Source organism: Dermacentor variabilis, chromosome 2 (genome assembly GCF_050947875.1).
Source record: "Dermacentor variabilis isolate Ectoservices chromosome 2, ASM5094787v1, whole genome shotgun sequence".
Classification (NCBI taxonomy): Eukaryota; Metazoa; Arthropoda; class Arachnida; order Ixodida; family Ixodidae; genus Dermacentor; species Dermacentor variabilis.
Window position 1 is genome coordinate 16,574,327 of NC_134569.1, and position 14,201 is coordinate 16,588,527.

At 43.4% G+C, this 14,201-nt stretch overlaps 2 protein-coding genes across 4 annotated transcripts in view; one reads left to right on the forward strand and one right to left on the reverse strand.

The window, feature by feature from the left end:
• Positions 1-14,201, reverse strand: part of LOC142571428 (protein FAM117B-like) — a 218,886-nt gene that overhangs the window by 113,629 nt on the left and 91,056 nt on the right. The gene's annotated exons all lie outside the window — the stretch shown is intronic.
• On the forward strand, positions 1,773-10,434 carry LOC142571429 (uncharacterized). Its single transcript, XM_075679773.1, has 6 exons — positions 1,773-2,186; positions 2,276-2,508; positions 3,051-3,164; positions 4,148-4,243; positions 5,865-5,993; positions 8,811-10,434. Exons 1-6 carry the CDS (start codon positions 1,798-1,800, stop codon positions 9,113-9,115), a joined length of 1,266 nt encoding a protein of 421 aa, XP_075535888.1. The 5' UTR covers positions 1,773-1,797; the 3' UTR covers positions 9,116-10,434.

A 14,201-nucleotide genomic window follows, 5' to 3' on the forward strand; every position in this document is an offset into this window, starting at 1 on the left:
AATACACGTGACATCGCCGAACAAGTGCAGTCAAAGTCGCCTCAATAAGAGTAATTACGAATTTATTGATGGAAACACGTACACTAGTCAAAGAAGTCAGCAAAAGCACGGGTTAGTAAAAGCGCGTGTTAGTGCTGTATTGCCGGTGAACTGCCGTTCACGCTGCAGTTTCTGCAATTTTAAATTCCCCAAGGGAACTGCTTGGAAACGTACAAAGCCAAAGTCTGACTAACTTTTCAGTACTTTTCTTTTATATTACTAGAGAGAGGTACGTGCCACATGATATTATTTAAAGGCAGAGCAAAGCCAGTCAAAGTAGGTGAGCGCTGGCGGCAAGGCCAGGTTTAGTCCTCTGCAGCGTAAGCATAATAAGAAAAATTTCCGTTGAGTACAAAATTCACATGCAAGAAGGGACTACGTTGTGAAACAAACAAATCACTCAGCGTGTTAAGCTGCTCAGGCAGCATCGAGATGTGATGACTTCCCAAACGTGACGCGAACTTTTGAGCGAAAGAAGGAACAAAAATACCATATGCACCAACTATTAGCAATTCGCGCCCTAAACTACCTATTTTCTAAGCACATTCCCCAAAAAAACACAAAATCTAAGATGCCCTAAGGCGAAAAGAATAAATCAGTTAAATAAGCACTTGCTTGGTATCATTCCGTTAAGACACAGCGTGATTTACGCGCTTTACAAACGAGGCAGGGTGAAAACCTCGCAGCTCAAAAGAATCAACGAGTTATGCATGGAGCAACTAGCAATAGTTAAACATCTGCGAAGCCACGCATAAAATAGATGTAATATTTACCGGGCCACATAAAAACCAACAATTTAAGTTCTTGCAAATTTCAGTAGCTTTAGCACACAATACAATGCGCTCGTGCAGTCGTGCTGCCTAGCTAGCGCAACGCGGTAAAGAAGCGAAAAACAATATAAGCGGCAAACGGCATTCCGAACTTTAGCGAAATGCCTTTAAACCGCATGCTGCACTGCAGACGAACTTCGTCGCTTACGCGTCTAACTATGATCGAGTGAGAAAAAACACCGACGAGACAAAGGAAAGGATGAGAGCCAGAAATTTCCCGCCGAAGCGACGATCCATTTTTGCTACCGTTGCTGCCGCTGATGAGGCTTTGCAGGGAATTATTAGAACCGTATCGCCGGCACGTTTTCGCCGGTATCTGAGCACCCCGCCCGGCAATAATTCTTCTTGGACATTACTTGAAGCTTTGGCCACCCCACACATGCGAAGCGTGTTGCATATTTTGCCCCGAAAACGTGAATAGGACCGAGAAACACTATGAACGACACAACAAACTACGGCGCGCGGCTGGCTCCTCTCCGGTGTGTTCTGCGCAAGGCCGGTACCAGTGGCGCGTCCATCGGCGCGCACTACGCGTATACCATTGCGCCTTCTTGTTGTTGCTGTAGAGGGTGGTGGTAAAAGTAGGAAGAAGGAAAAAGTAGAACAAGTTCTACTCAGAAAAAAGGAAGTTTTTCTCTCATCTATACGCAACGTGTATATTCGTACGATGTTTGTATACTCCTGCAATGTTTATGTTTACTCTCTATAAAGGTCCCAACCTTAATGTAACACAATATCAATGTTTATGCACTACACCTTTCGCCAACTATGCCGAAATGCAAACACGAGTCCATGCATATGCATAGAGCCTGCGAAAGGAAAACGCATAAGGGCACATGCACGCACCATGCGCGGCATTAGAGAGGTTTAGCTTGTCCGGAAAGCCGCCCCGTTAGCGTTGGGGCGTTTTACCGGGTGCGAACTGCGCATGCGCATGACTTTACCGGATACCGTATTGCGTTACCGGATTGCCGGATTCCGGTACCGTCCGCTCCGACCCAGGTGGCCAGATTACCGCGTCTACACCGACGACCAAATAAGCCGAGTCAAGACAAGCCAAAAAAACAAAACAAAGAACTACAAAATGGCTGTCCCTCCTGTCGTTCGCTCGCGTAGGCGATTTATGCCGAGCGATGATATTATTATATTGCAAGAAGTGCTAAAACATAACCCGTTCGACGATCCCACGATGTGGGTGAAGATCAGCGAGAAACTTAGCGAACTCACGCAAGTGGTTCGCAATCTCCGCAGCGTGAGAGAACGGCTGGACCTCCTCCTGGCACAGTTCTTGCGGGACGACATAAAAAACAGGAAAAAGTAAGTGTTCCAGACGTTTATTACTCGTCGATATCCTAAGCTAACACGTTTCGGCCAAATTTTCTAAATGCGCCTGTTTGCTTTTCTAGATCAGGGACGGAGGAAGTTTATGAGGTAGTGCACAGGCTGCTACAGCAGGTAGCAGACCTGGCACGCGAGTACAGCTACCGACCACCAAGATCAGCGGTGCGGAGCCACCGCGGCACTAATAAGGGTAGGCCTGTCTGCGCTGCTGCGAGCGCCGCAGGTGCAAAGCAGCGCCAGCCCAGCACCCGCAAGACAGCTGCCATGGAGTGCTTCGCTGCCTCGTCTACTGATTGTGGTAGGAGACTTAATACTTCACTTTTTCTTTTATTCTTCTTTGGGGGGAGGGGGGGGGGTTGACGTGCATGAGTTGAGATGTTAGCACTCAACTCGATTGCTAAATACAATGCTGCATGCCCTTGTGCCATACCATATGCATTGCTATCATTATTCATTTCACACCTAAGATTGGTCGCTATGTGGCTTCCTGAAAGCTTGCATTCAAGTATGCATACCGTGTTCATTTTATTTAGCCGTGTAGCTGCAGTTTTGAATCATGAGAGCCAAGTAATTACTGTAATTACCGTAATCTAAATGCCTCAAGCCTGCAATTTTTATGGGACCGCGTTTTAAAATGTGTAAATTATGTAGAACCGTGCTGCTGCTTCCTCTTGAAAGTGCAGTTTTCTCCCACAAATTCTTTAGGCAAACATTTCACCACGCGCGCCTCCCTATGATTGAACTGTTGGGAACCAGTACAAGGAACCTGCCCTAAGTGTTAGCAAAGCTACTGGTTTTGTTTTAAATTTCATGAAATTTTGTGCTCTTTTCTATCTGTAGGGGAGAACAGCGACGTGCACGTATTCGTACCAGAGCCAGAGCCAGAAGAGGAGCCTGACGACCCAGGCAGGTGGGCCTCAAGTGGGTGGCCTGCATCGCCTGAGCCATGTTGTCGTATGTAAAAGTACCTTATTCTCAGTGCATATGATGAAAGCTCAGTAAAATAGTGCCGCTTGTACTCGATTCTTCAAGTAATCTGTTACCTGTTGTCTTGAGGAAGACATTGTTAATGTGCTCATATAATAGGCGCCACTTCGTGGGTTACCGCAGAACTCGTTTACTCTATCAGTATCCTGGTGCTTTGAATTGTCAATTAATTCTTCCTCATCTTGTCTTCTGGTTAGCTCAGGCGGTGGAGGAACTCTCCTGGAAAGGCATTAGTCCAAGATTGAATCCCAAGGCCAGGATGAATTTTCTTGGAACTGTGCAGCTTTCTTTAAAGAAAAAAAAGGAGGGGGGGGGGGGTTTCCTAGTCGCTGTAGGCTACTTTCAGATGGATAACACAACTCTTTCCTTTCATGAAACTTCCCCCACATTGCTGATTTCCACAGAACAGTGCATTTGCTCATACTGTGTTCCGAGTTCGTTGGATAGCAGCATTTCTTGAAGCTAGTCTGGATAATCTCCAGACTGACTTTATGGCCAGCGCGTCGAAGGAACTCCATTAGCTCATAAATATTGTCAGCTTTTTCACGAATGTAGATCAAAATTTTTTGCAATGAGTATGAGGCAATAGGTCATTTTGCATACCATTCCAGAAAATAAAGGGTGACCTATATTGAAATAAATACGGTAGTCCTGCATAAATGAGAAAATATTGCCAGACACTGCAATTATTAGCTGTCAGTCAGTAACATAAAACTGCTGATGTGAGTGGCAGATTTAGGACTTCTGAAATATCAGGGAACAATTTTTTTTAGACCCTTAAACATGCAGATAACATTAAAATGTTAAAACACTAAACAATAGAAACAAATAACATCGATTATATTCCTGAATCTATGGAAGCCACATAGAGAGTTTGATTGTACTCTGCAGATTTGTCAATGACCTGATTCATGTGCAAATCTTATACTCCATTTTTTTTACACCTCAAGGGCAGCCGGCAAGTCCCAGTGACTTCGCACACGAAAACCCCACACAGAGGTCGCCAGTGGGGACAGGTGGTAATGACGCCCGTTTGCCATTGCAAGGTAACTATCTTATTCGTTTCACTCCCTCTTGCACCATAAATAAGGTATATACAGTATATATATACTGTATATACAACTGCTTGTATGTATATACAAGCAGTTGTGTATACAGACTCCCTAAGTGTCGTGAAAGCCTTGTTGTCAATCTGTAAGCATAAAAATCCCGTACTTATTTAGCTCTATTCCGAGCTGTGTAAAGCTTATCTTGCTAACCATCATATCATTATATGCTGTGTACCCAGCCATAGGGGAACCAAGGGTAACATTCTGGCGGACCAGATGGCCACACCAATTGCATAACATGCTGTTAATCCTACTGCTGCTGTCCCTGTCACAGATCCGAAGCCTTTCTTACGAAGGAAACTGCGAAACCACTGGCAATGCATGTGGAACATAGAAACAAATAATAAACTGCAGGTGATAAAGCCACAATTAGGTTCTTGGCCCTCTGCAACAAAAACAGATTTCCTATTCGAACAGATTTCCTATTCTGTCATCTCAGAATAGGACCCACATTTGGAACTCCCCACCCCCCCCCCCATAATGTTATACTTTCTAGAAATGAACCTTCAACCTGTTGTAGATGCTGGGAGAGGGTGACCGTCCTCCACATCTTACTTGAGTGTCGGGAAGCCGAAGCTGAGAGAAATAAACATTTTCCTCTGGCATAGCGGTATTGTATCCCGCTTCACCCGGCTATGTTTCTTGGCAAAGTACCGCATTTTAACGCCAAAGCAGTCCTCAGTTTCTTCAATGATGTTGTCCTACATGTTATTAGTCCCATACATTCGTAGCGCTCCCTCTCTTCAGAGGATGCCGCTGTGATAGCAGCATTGCATAACACATGCCTCCAGGACCTTGTGTCTCAAGGGCTCTGGTGAGGCCATAGTGCTGTGGCCAGTCTTTGATTCTGACATGCTTTGTATATCATCATTTTCGTAATGTACTTTAAGGCTGATAGTACACGTCGTTAGCCATCGCCATAACCTTACTACATGTAGATTTTACAGCCTTTAGAGCGACTATTTTTTAGGCCCCTTTACAGCCACGTCACATCAACTTAATAGAATGTATCACTCCACTGCGAAATCACTAAACACTGGCATGGCACTCTTTGGCCATACCTGGCCCTTGCGCCAATAAAAACCACACATTCATTCATTCATTTCCCTCTGGCACCACAGACACGCTGTATACATTGTGGTACTAGCAGTGCAGCCAGTAATAGTAAGGCCAGTATTTTATGCTTCAATAATATAACTGATTGGATGCTGCCAACTGCCTACTTAACACATTCCGAATGCTTTCTGTCAGCACTTGCATAAATAATAATCATCAAGTGAGGCCACATTGGTAATGATGGTAGTTTTTAAACACACTATTGGTGTATGTCATATAACTGTCCCCTTGCCTATAAAAGTATTGTCACACCTATATGGTCATACTGTTTGTAGTATGTACAATTCAGCAAAGCTGCATTAGTCCAGTGAATACTGCATGTCTGAAATTCAAGTGAAAAGCCAATTTTCAGCACTGCTTTACTGCAGTTAGTGCCAGTACTGCCTGATGTTACAGAATTCCTAAATGCACACTCAGGCAATATTAAATTTTGCATTTTAAGAGCTTCCTGCAAATGCAACGGGCACCTGCCATGGGACCGTGCATGGCAACAGCAGCAGCAGCAACAGACCATTGCCACCTGCTGCCCCTATACAAGCGACCCCTCGTGTACGAAGGACACCACTGAGAGGTAAATAACTTTCTTCACAAAGAACCTGGTGTCACAAGCGCTTGTCTGCCTTACTGACCAAGTCTGGCAGTAGGGTGCAGTGGAATGCAGTGGAGTGCTTCGTGTTACGCTCATGTATGTTTTGCGCACTGTTGTTACCACAGTCTTCGGTTCCGGTGGTCACTGCAAACTCGTCAGCTGAATTGGCGCATAGCATAGGCTCGTGAATTGCGCAGTTCGGCACTTGTTTGCAGACAGTTGCATATTCCGACCATGGTCGAGCTTGTGGTTCTGCAGTGTTACACCGGGTGCGAACTGCGTGGTGCTTTCTTTTGCTTTCATTGTAGCAAGTGTGAAGTGTTATTCATGTATGAGTGGACAATTCTGAAAATTAGTGTGAATGGTTTGAGGATTGGGCCAGTTCCATGACATGACTGTTTGGTTTTCTGCATGCTGTGCAAGGAGCTGTCACCAAAAAAATTGGGAAGGAGAGCAGGACCGAGCCATGCAGCAAGCAAGGAACATAGAATTACCACGTAGTTAACTTTTGCGACCTTAAGAGGAAGGTTTAGCTCAGGAGCTTCAATCTAAATCCACAGAAAATGAGATATCATTTTTATTAGCAACCATTGCACCGAATTTGATGAAATTTGTTGCATCTCAAAGAAAAAGATTAAATCTAATGACTGTTGGTAGTAAATTTTTTATTTACGCTGTCAATTTTAAAAATAAAAATGGCTTAAAATCCGAAATTTTCTGAAAAGGTTACTGTGAAGTTTACAGCGATGTAGCACAGTAAGGAAAAATAATATAACTCCGTGAATTGCATCTAACTGTACATTTAAAGTGGACATAGTTGACATGGTATGCATGGTTCTGAAATAGACCACTAACATGTGAGTAGGACTTTCGCAATACTCTTATAAACAGTGTAGCAAATCCACGCACAATATAAATTGATGTCGAATTTGTTTTGAGTGCAGTAATGGGCGTAGCTTACAGAACTGCGCATCTGTTCTTGGTGCAGAGCTACAAAGTTGTAAACTTTGTGCTTTTATTTTTTTGCAAACTTACGAAGTTCTCGAAAAAAAAAGATTCAGGCCTTAAATCATAGTTTCGCTTCAAACAGTCGCTAGACTTTTTTTCTCTCAAGTGCAACTAATTTCATAAAAATTGGCCTAGTGGCCGATTGTAATACATGGTTTCAATAAGCGTTTCTGCGTTTCACGTTCTGCAATCACGCTAAAACTTCTACTTTACATTTTTGGGTGAGCTAAACAGTGGTTACTGGCCCGTTGTGGCTTCTGATGCATTCAGAAAGGGGTGTTGTATTTAGCATGCGACAGAAGGAGGGTGGTGGGGGTTTGTACACCCAGATCAGGCTGTTCTATTATTTTTTTCGATACGGCCATTTATTTGTTTTTAATGGTACCTTCAACAATGTTGCACGTTGACCCCTTAACGAACTGTACACGAGGCATCAATGTATCTGTTGTGCAGCTGCCAGTATGTTGTGAATATGTGGCACGGGGTACCTGTCGGGCATTGTGACACTGTTCAGTGCTCGATAATACCCGCAAGGACGCCAGTCACCGGATGATTGCTTAGGAACCATGTGAAGGGGAGATGCCCAAGGACTGGAAGATGGTTGGATGACACCCAACTACAACATATGGTCGAATTCCTGTCGTGCCACCACCAGTTTCTCGGGCGACAATCGACATAGTCGAGCGTAAACCGGTGGTCCAGTAGTGGTGATGTGGTGAAACACGTCGTGTATTACTGGGGATCCCACTTGGCGCTGGTGTGTCTGGTCAGAAAATTGGCTCAGTATGGAAGTGAAACGAAGAGGGCCTGCTGGCTTGATCAGCATAGGGCTGAGCAGCGTATGTCTTGAAGGCTTGCCTTTTACATCGCTTTGTGACACAGGGTCCTGTAACTTCCGGTTATGCACGTCGACTAACAGTCCGAAGTGGTGCAGAAAATCCTCCCTGAGAATGACGAATTTCACATCGGCTACTATGAAAATCCATTGTAGCGTTCTCTGCAGGCCCAGACTGACAGGTAGGGCCTGCCAGACTGACAGTTGCACGTTGCAGCAGTCAGTAACCTACTGGAGCAAAGCTTCTTTGAGCTGGGGATAAGCTGCGGTTCGCAACCGCTTTCTCGATGCTTGAAGAATCTGTTCATTTTCACGTATGTTCCCAACGTGCTCTGCTTCACGTTGTACTTGGTCATCATGTGCTGTCGCAATTCGCCATTCTTCAAAGCCTGCAAAATTTCCACCTTAGTCGCCAAGTTGTTGGCTTCGTACTTCTCCCGCTTTGCCGGCGTTGCCATCACCGTAGCACAGGATGGTGGTGGCATGCAAAACATGGTCACAACGAAAAGAGACAACTCCGCAAGAAGAGATGATGCCGACTCGACAACACAAGGAAAAATGGCATCGAAGGCGCAGTGGAGCAAAGAAAGAAGACACTGACATTCGGCGACGCTGCGCTGCTTTACCACACTTTCGTGTAGCGGCAACCGTCAGCATTTGTCTGAATTAAGCTGTGTGGGGCCGAATTCTGACAAATTAACGAAGGTTTGGGCCCATAGACTACCATGCACTTTGGCCGGGACCAATAGAGCCATCCGAATTACCCAAATTTCCAAATTAACGGGTGTCGCATTAATGAGCTTTTACTGTAGTGTCCCTGAGTACAAGATACACGTGTGTGTCCTTGTACTCAATGCTGCGTTTGTCGCCTTCAAAAAAGCACTGCTTGTGCTTCAAAGCATGAAGTTCAGAAACGCTTCATAACATTTCTTATGTTCCTTGTTTGATTTGTGCAGGCACACGAGGGCATAATGAAGCCACCCTGGCGTATCTGGAGGCCCGGTCAGACCAAGAAATGCAGATGCGCATGCTCGGTCATGAACTTGACCGGGAGAGACTGGCCCTCCAGATACGCCAGCACGACGACAAGATGCGGCTCCACATCCGCCAGCATGACGACAACGTGAGGCTGAGGGAGCAGGAGCTTGAGCTGCGAAAAACTGAGCTGGCCGCACTTCTTGAGGAACGGCGGAGCAGCCAAGTGTACCAGACTGCCCAGCTGGAGCTGATCAAAGCTTTAACGGAAAAGCTCCAAAAATAGTGTTAATTGTACCTGATGCTCCAGTTTCTTGTTCAGTGCTCTTTTTTCTCTCTTTTCTTACTCTCAATTCACATGCATGATGCTCCCATTTCTTGTTCACTGCTCTTTTTCTTTCTTTTCTTAATCTCGGTACATACAGATCATGGTGCACTATTTTAAAACAATTAAATTAGGGGGTTTTACGTACCAGAACCAATATTTGATAGCGAGGCACGCCGTAGTGTGGGACTCCGTAAATTTGCACCACCTGGGATTTTTTAATGTGTACCTAAATTTAAGTACACAGTGTTTTCACATTACGCGCACTGTTTTAGCATGCTCTGATGGGATAGTGAAGGGTACACTACCTTGCACAAGTTGAGATGTATCTTTGCTGTGAAGTTTTTAAGCCATGAGAATGAATGCTCGGGTTTTGTGTTTAATTCATGTGTTCCTCATCAGCCACACTAATTCTGCTTATTTAGCGATTATTTATTAAGTTGCCATAAGTGTTCAATGTTTTGCTCACGCATAGAGGATGCCTTGTCTTCAGAATGCACGATGCCCCAATTTTTATTCAATATTTATTTTCTTTTTCTTTTGTTAGTCAGTTCGTACAGATCATGGTGCACTGCTTTAACTGGTTTAGTTTTAATAGAAATTGTTGATGCGCCACTTTGTCAGACACTTTTCCATAATCTAAGAAAATGGCATCAGTTTGTATGTTGGTGTCAAAGTTCACATGCAAACCATGAATGAAAATGGACAGTTGTCTCGCATAAGAAACCCCTTTTGAAAGCCACGCTGGGATGAATGAAAAGTATTTTTATCGAGAAATGCCACGATATGAGAGTAAATGACATGCTGAATGATTTTGCACGGGACACTTAATGACAATCACCACCATCAATCAGCCTATTTGATGTCCAATACAGGACAAAGGCTTCTTCCTGTGATCTCCAATGACCCCTGTCCTGTGCCAATAGATTCCAGCTATCACTTGCGAATTTCTTTTCATCACCCCACATAGTCTTCTGCCGGCCTCGGCTGCGCTTTCTTTCTCTTGGTGCCCATTCTGTAACCCTAATGGTCCACTGATTACCTAACCAACTCATTATATGGCCTGCCCAGCTCCATTTTTTCTCTTAATGCCAATTAGAGTATTGGCTACCCGTTTGCTCTCTTCCTGTCTCGTAACGTTACACCTAACATTCTTCATTCCATAGCTCTTTGTGCGGTCCTTAACTTGTTTTTGAGCTTCTTTGTCAGTCTCAAGTTTCTGCCTCATATGTCAGCACTGGCAGAATGCACTGATTGTACACCTTTCTTTTTAATGATAATGGTAAGCTTCCAGTCAGTATCTGACAATGCGTGCTGAATGCGCTCCAGCCCATTTTTATTCTTCTATGAATTTCCTTCTCATGATCAGTGTGCCCTGAGTAATTGACCTAGGTGACCATACTCCTTCACAGACTCGAGAGGCTGACTGGCGATCCTGAACTCTTGTTCCCTTGCCCAACTATTTATTATCATCTTTGTCTTCTGCATATTAATCTTCAGCCCCACTCTTATACTTTCTCTGTTGAGGTCCTAAATTATTTCTTATAACTCGTCCCCAGTGTTGCTGAATGGGACAATGTCATCTGCAAATCGAAGGTTGCTGAGATATTTACCATTGATCCTTGCTTCTAAGCCTTCCTACTTTAATAGGTTGAATACTTCTTCCAAGCACGCAGAAAATAGCAATGGAGAGATTGTGTCTCCTTGTGTGACCCCACTCTTTATAGGTATCTTCCTACTTGTGTAGGATAAGGTAGCTGTGGAATCTCGGTAGATGTTTTCCAAGATATTTACATAAGCGGTCTGTACTCCTTGATTAGGTAATGCCTCTACGACTGCTGGTATCTCTATGGGATCAAACGCCTTTTCTTAATCTATGAAAGCCATATAGAGAAGCTGATTGTGCTCTGCGGATTTAACCTGATTGATGGCATGGATACGATCCAATGTTGAGTATCCTTTCATGGAACCTGCCTGTTCCCTTGGTTGACTGAAGTCCAGTGTTGCCCTTATTCAATTGGAGATTATCTTGGCGATTACAAAATACTGGAAGTAAGCTAATGGGCCTATAATTTTTCAATTCCTGAATGTCTTGTTTTGTGGATTAGTATAACATTGCCATTCCTTCAGTTCTCTGGGACTCTTGAAGTCCATAGACAGTCAGATAAAGGGCCGCTAGTTTTTCAAGCATTATGTCTCCTTTATCGTTGATTAAATCGACTGGTAGTCCATCTTCTGCCGCTTTTCCCTGTTTTATGTCTTGCAAAGGCCTTTTTAACTTCTAATGATATAGGGCAGTACTTTAGTGGGCAATCTTCTTTTGCCAGATTTGAAGATAGGATCGACCTACTGCACTTTCCAATCGTTTGGCATGTGACCTACAGAGAGTGAATGATAAAATAAAATACACAGATATGTAGTAATGGTATGTCTGGTGTCCTTTAACAGCTTGGAATTAATATCAATGGCGCTTGTCGATGAAGAAAGCTTAGTGTTATATAACAAAGATAAATTTCCATCATGAAATATTGTGATAGCAGGCATAGTAGACGGAGTTCTGGCTGGTGGCGTAGGCAAATATGTGCTAAAAACGATGTTAAAGGTGTTATCACATTCGAGATCTCCAGTGGTTTCTCCGAATTCGTTAGAGTGACAACGTGATTCAATAGGGTTGACGACCTTCCAAAATTTCCTCGGTTTATCATTTAACAATTTTGTCAAATCGCAGTCGAAAACTTTGTGCTTATCATTGCGCAGGGCAATCAGGCAGGAATTCTCAGCAGTATAATATCACTGCCACGCATTAGACAAGGCTCTCAGCTTAGCAGCAGAAAACAAGCGCTGTTTTTCTGCCTTCTTATCTCTTTAGTGCCTTAGTGTACCGTAGCTTTTGGTGGTTTTCATAGAAAATAAATTTCGGAATGAATTTGTTGGATGCTCACGTGTTGTTAAGGATGCCTAGTCCTCAGAATGCACAATGCCCCAATTTCTTGTTCAAATTTTTTTTTCTGAGTCTCAATTCATACGGATCATGATGCACACTTTCAGAATGCATGGACAGGGCAGCAAAGTGTACACTACCTTGCACAGGTTGAGGTACAATATCATTGCTGTGATGTTTTCAAGCCATGAGAATCAATAGCCACATTTTGTTTAATTCACGTGTTCCTCGTCGACCACGCTATTGTAATTCTGCTTATTTAAAGATTATTTATGAGTCATCGCAAGTGTTCAGTTCTTTGCTCACGTGTTGAGGATGCCTAGTCTTCGGAATGCACGATGCATCAATTTTTCATTCCCTGCTTATTTTTTTCCCCTCTCTTTTTGTAATCTCAGTTCACGCAGATCGTGGTGCACTGCGTTAGAATGTTATGGCAGGTAAGTGCACAATGTGTTGCACAGGTTGAAGTACAATATCTTTGCTGTGATTTTTTCAAGCCATGAGAATGAATAGTCACATTTTATGGTCAATTTCATGTTCATCAACTGTTATTCTAGTTCTGTTTATTTAAGAATTGTTTATTGTGCCGTGTGTCCAGTGCTTTGTCCATGCAAATCATGGTACAATTCTTTAGAAGGCAGGGCAGTGAAGTGTACACTGCACTGCAGTTTGAAGTGCAATATTTTCACTGTTAATTACATCTCTATTAAAATATTTGTCTGAGTATTCTTGTCCGTTGTCGTGCTGCCATGTTGCCAGGAGGCTTAGTTTTCATGATATGCGAAGTCCATCTCTTGTTCTCTGGTTTTTCCCTTTATTTTCAGTTTGTACAACTAAATGTAAAACACTCTAACTTGTAGTCCTTGCATGTCACAGATGTTACCAACATGTGGGGCACAAACGAAGTAGCTCATTAGCGAAAGTCATGTTGGAATCAGTCGTTATATTTTCCTCTGCAGATTAACATGTTACTATGCATCCTTCTCTGTGTTAACACGCCTGTGAACCTTAATTCTAATCAATTTCTGTGGACACAATACAAGCAACATACGGCATTCAGAACTTTCTTGCTACTTTTGTGTTGCAGATTATGAATGTTTCAGTAACTTGCCGACATTCACTCACCTAAATTCAATTTAGCTTTATTTTCATTTGAGACAAAGGTTTCTGGACTAAAAGCTGCTTTTTAGCAGCTTCACTAGGTCCAGAAACACAGGCAATGCACAACACAAACGTCCAAAGAAAAGCCACACAGCAAACAGAGTAACACAAAAAAACATAATACGCAAAGGGTCTCGTGCTATACATGCCGAAGTAAATCATACACAAACAACAAAGAAAAAATTGTGCATATTGTTACGAGGTTAAAAGTAGTCAGACGTATATTTACAGGATATTTACGATAATCGTAGCGGCTGACAAGACGGTAGACAGCGCGCGAAGTCCAGAGCATCGTCTTCCGACCAAGCTGACATCATCATCTTCGTCAGCATGTCACAATATGTATGGTAAACGAACGTATTGACACTTTTCATGGAGCAGTTTGTTGTAGAGAAATGAGATGGCGCACCGCACGTCTCCTCAGTGACAGCACACGAATATGAAACCATTACCGCTTCCACCTTGCTTCTGTACAATCAGCTGTTGGAAATAGAACTGAGTTTTAGCTAGTGCACTGTGCTCCAATCATGTGGATTGAAGACGTACAGTAGTTGGCTGCAAAAGTGGTGGCTGGCATACTAAGGAATGGAATGAATCTGTGCAGCAAAATTAGTGGACTGTTTCTGCAATTGTCCGCACATGTTACCGGCACTTCAAGATGTACGGCTTTCTTCGAGGATACAGAAATTTGCTCATCCACCAGCGTTGTATCGTTAACCTTCAAAGAAAGTGCTTCAGCCCCGGGATGACGGCAAGAGTCAGTATCGCTCGTTAAACACAGACAAAGAGAGTAGCGCCGCTTCGTGTCATAGTACGTTCCTGCACAGTATCTACAAACATCTAACCCAACTGGCACACAATCTTACACCCACTCTATTGCCAACGTGTTAATAAGTGAATGGGCACACACTTGAATATGCATGCCATATACGCACAATAAATAAG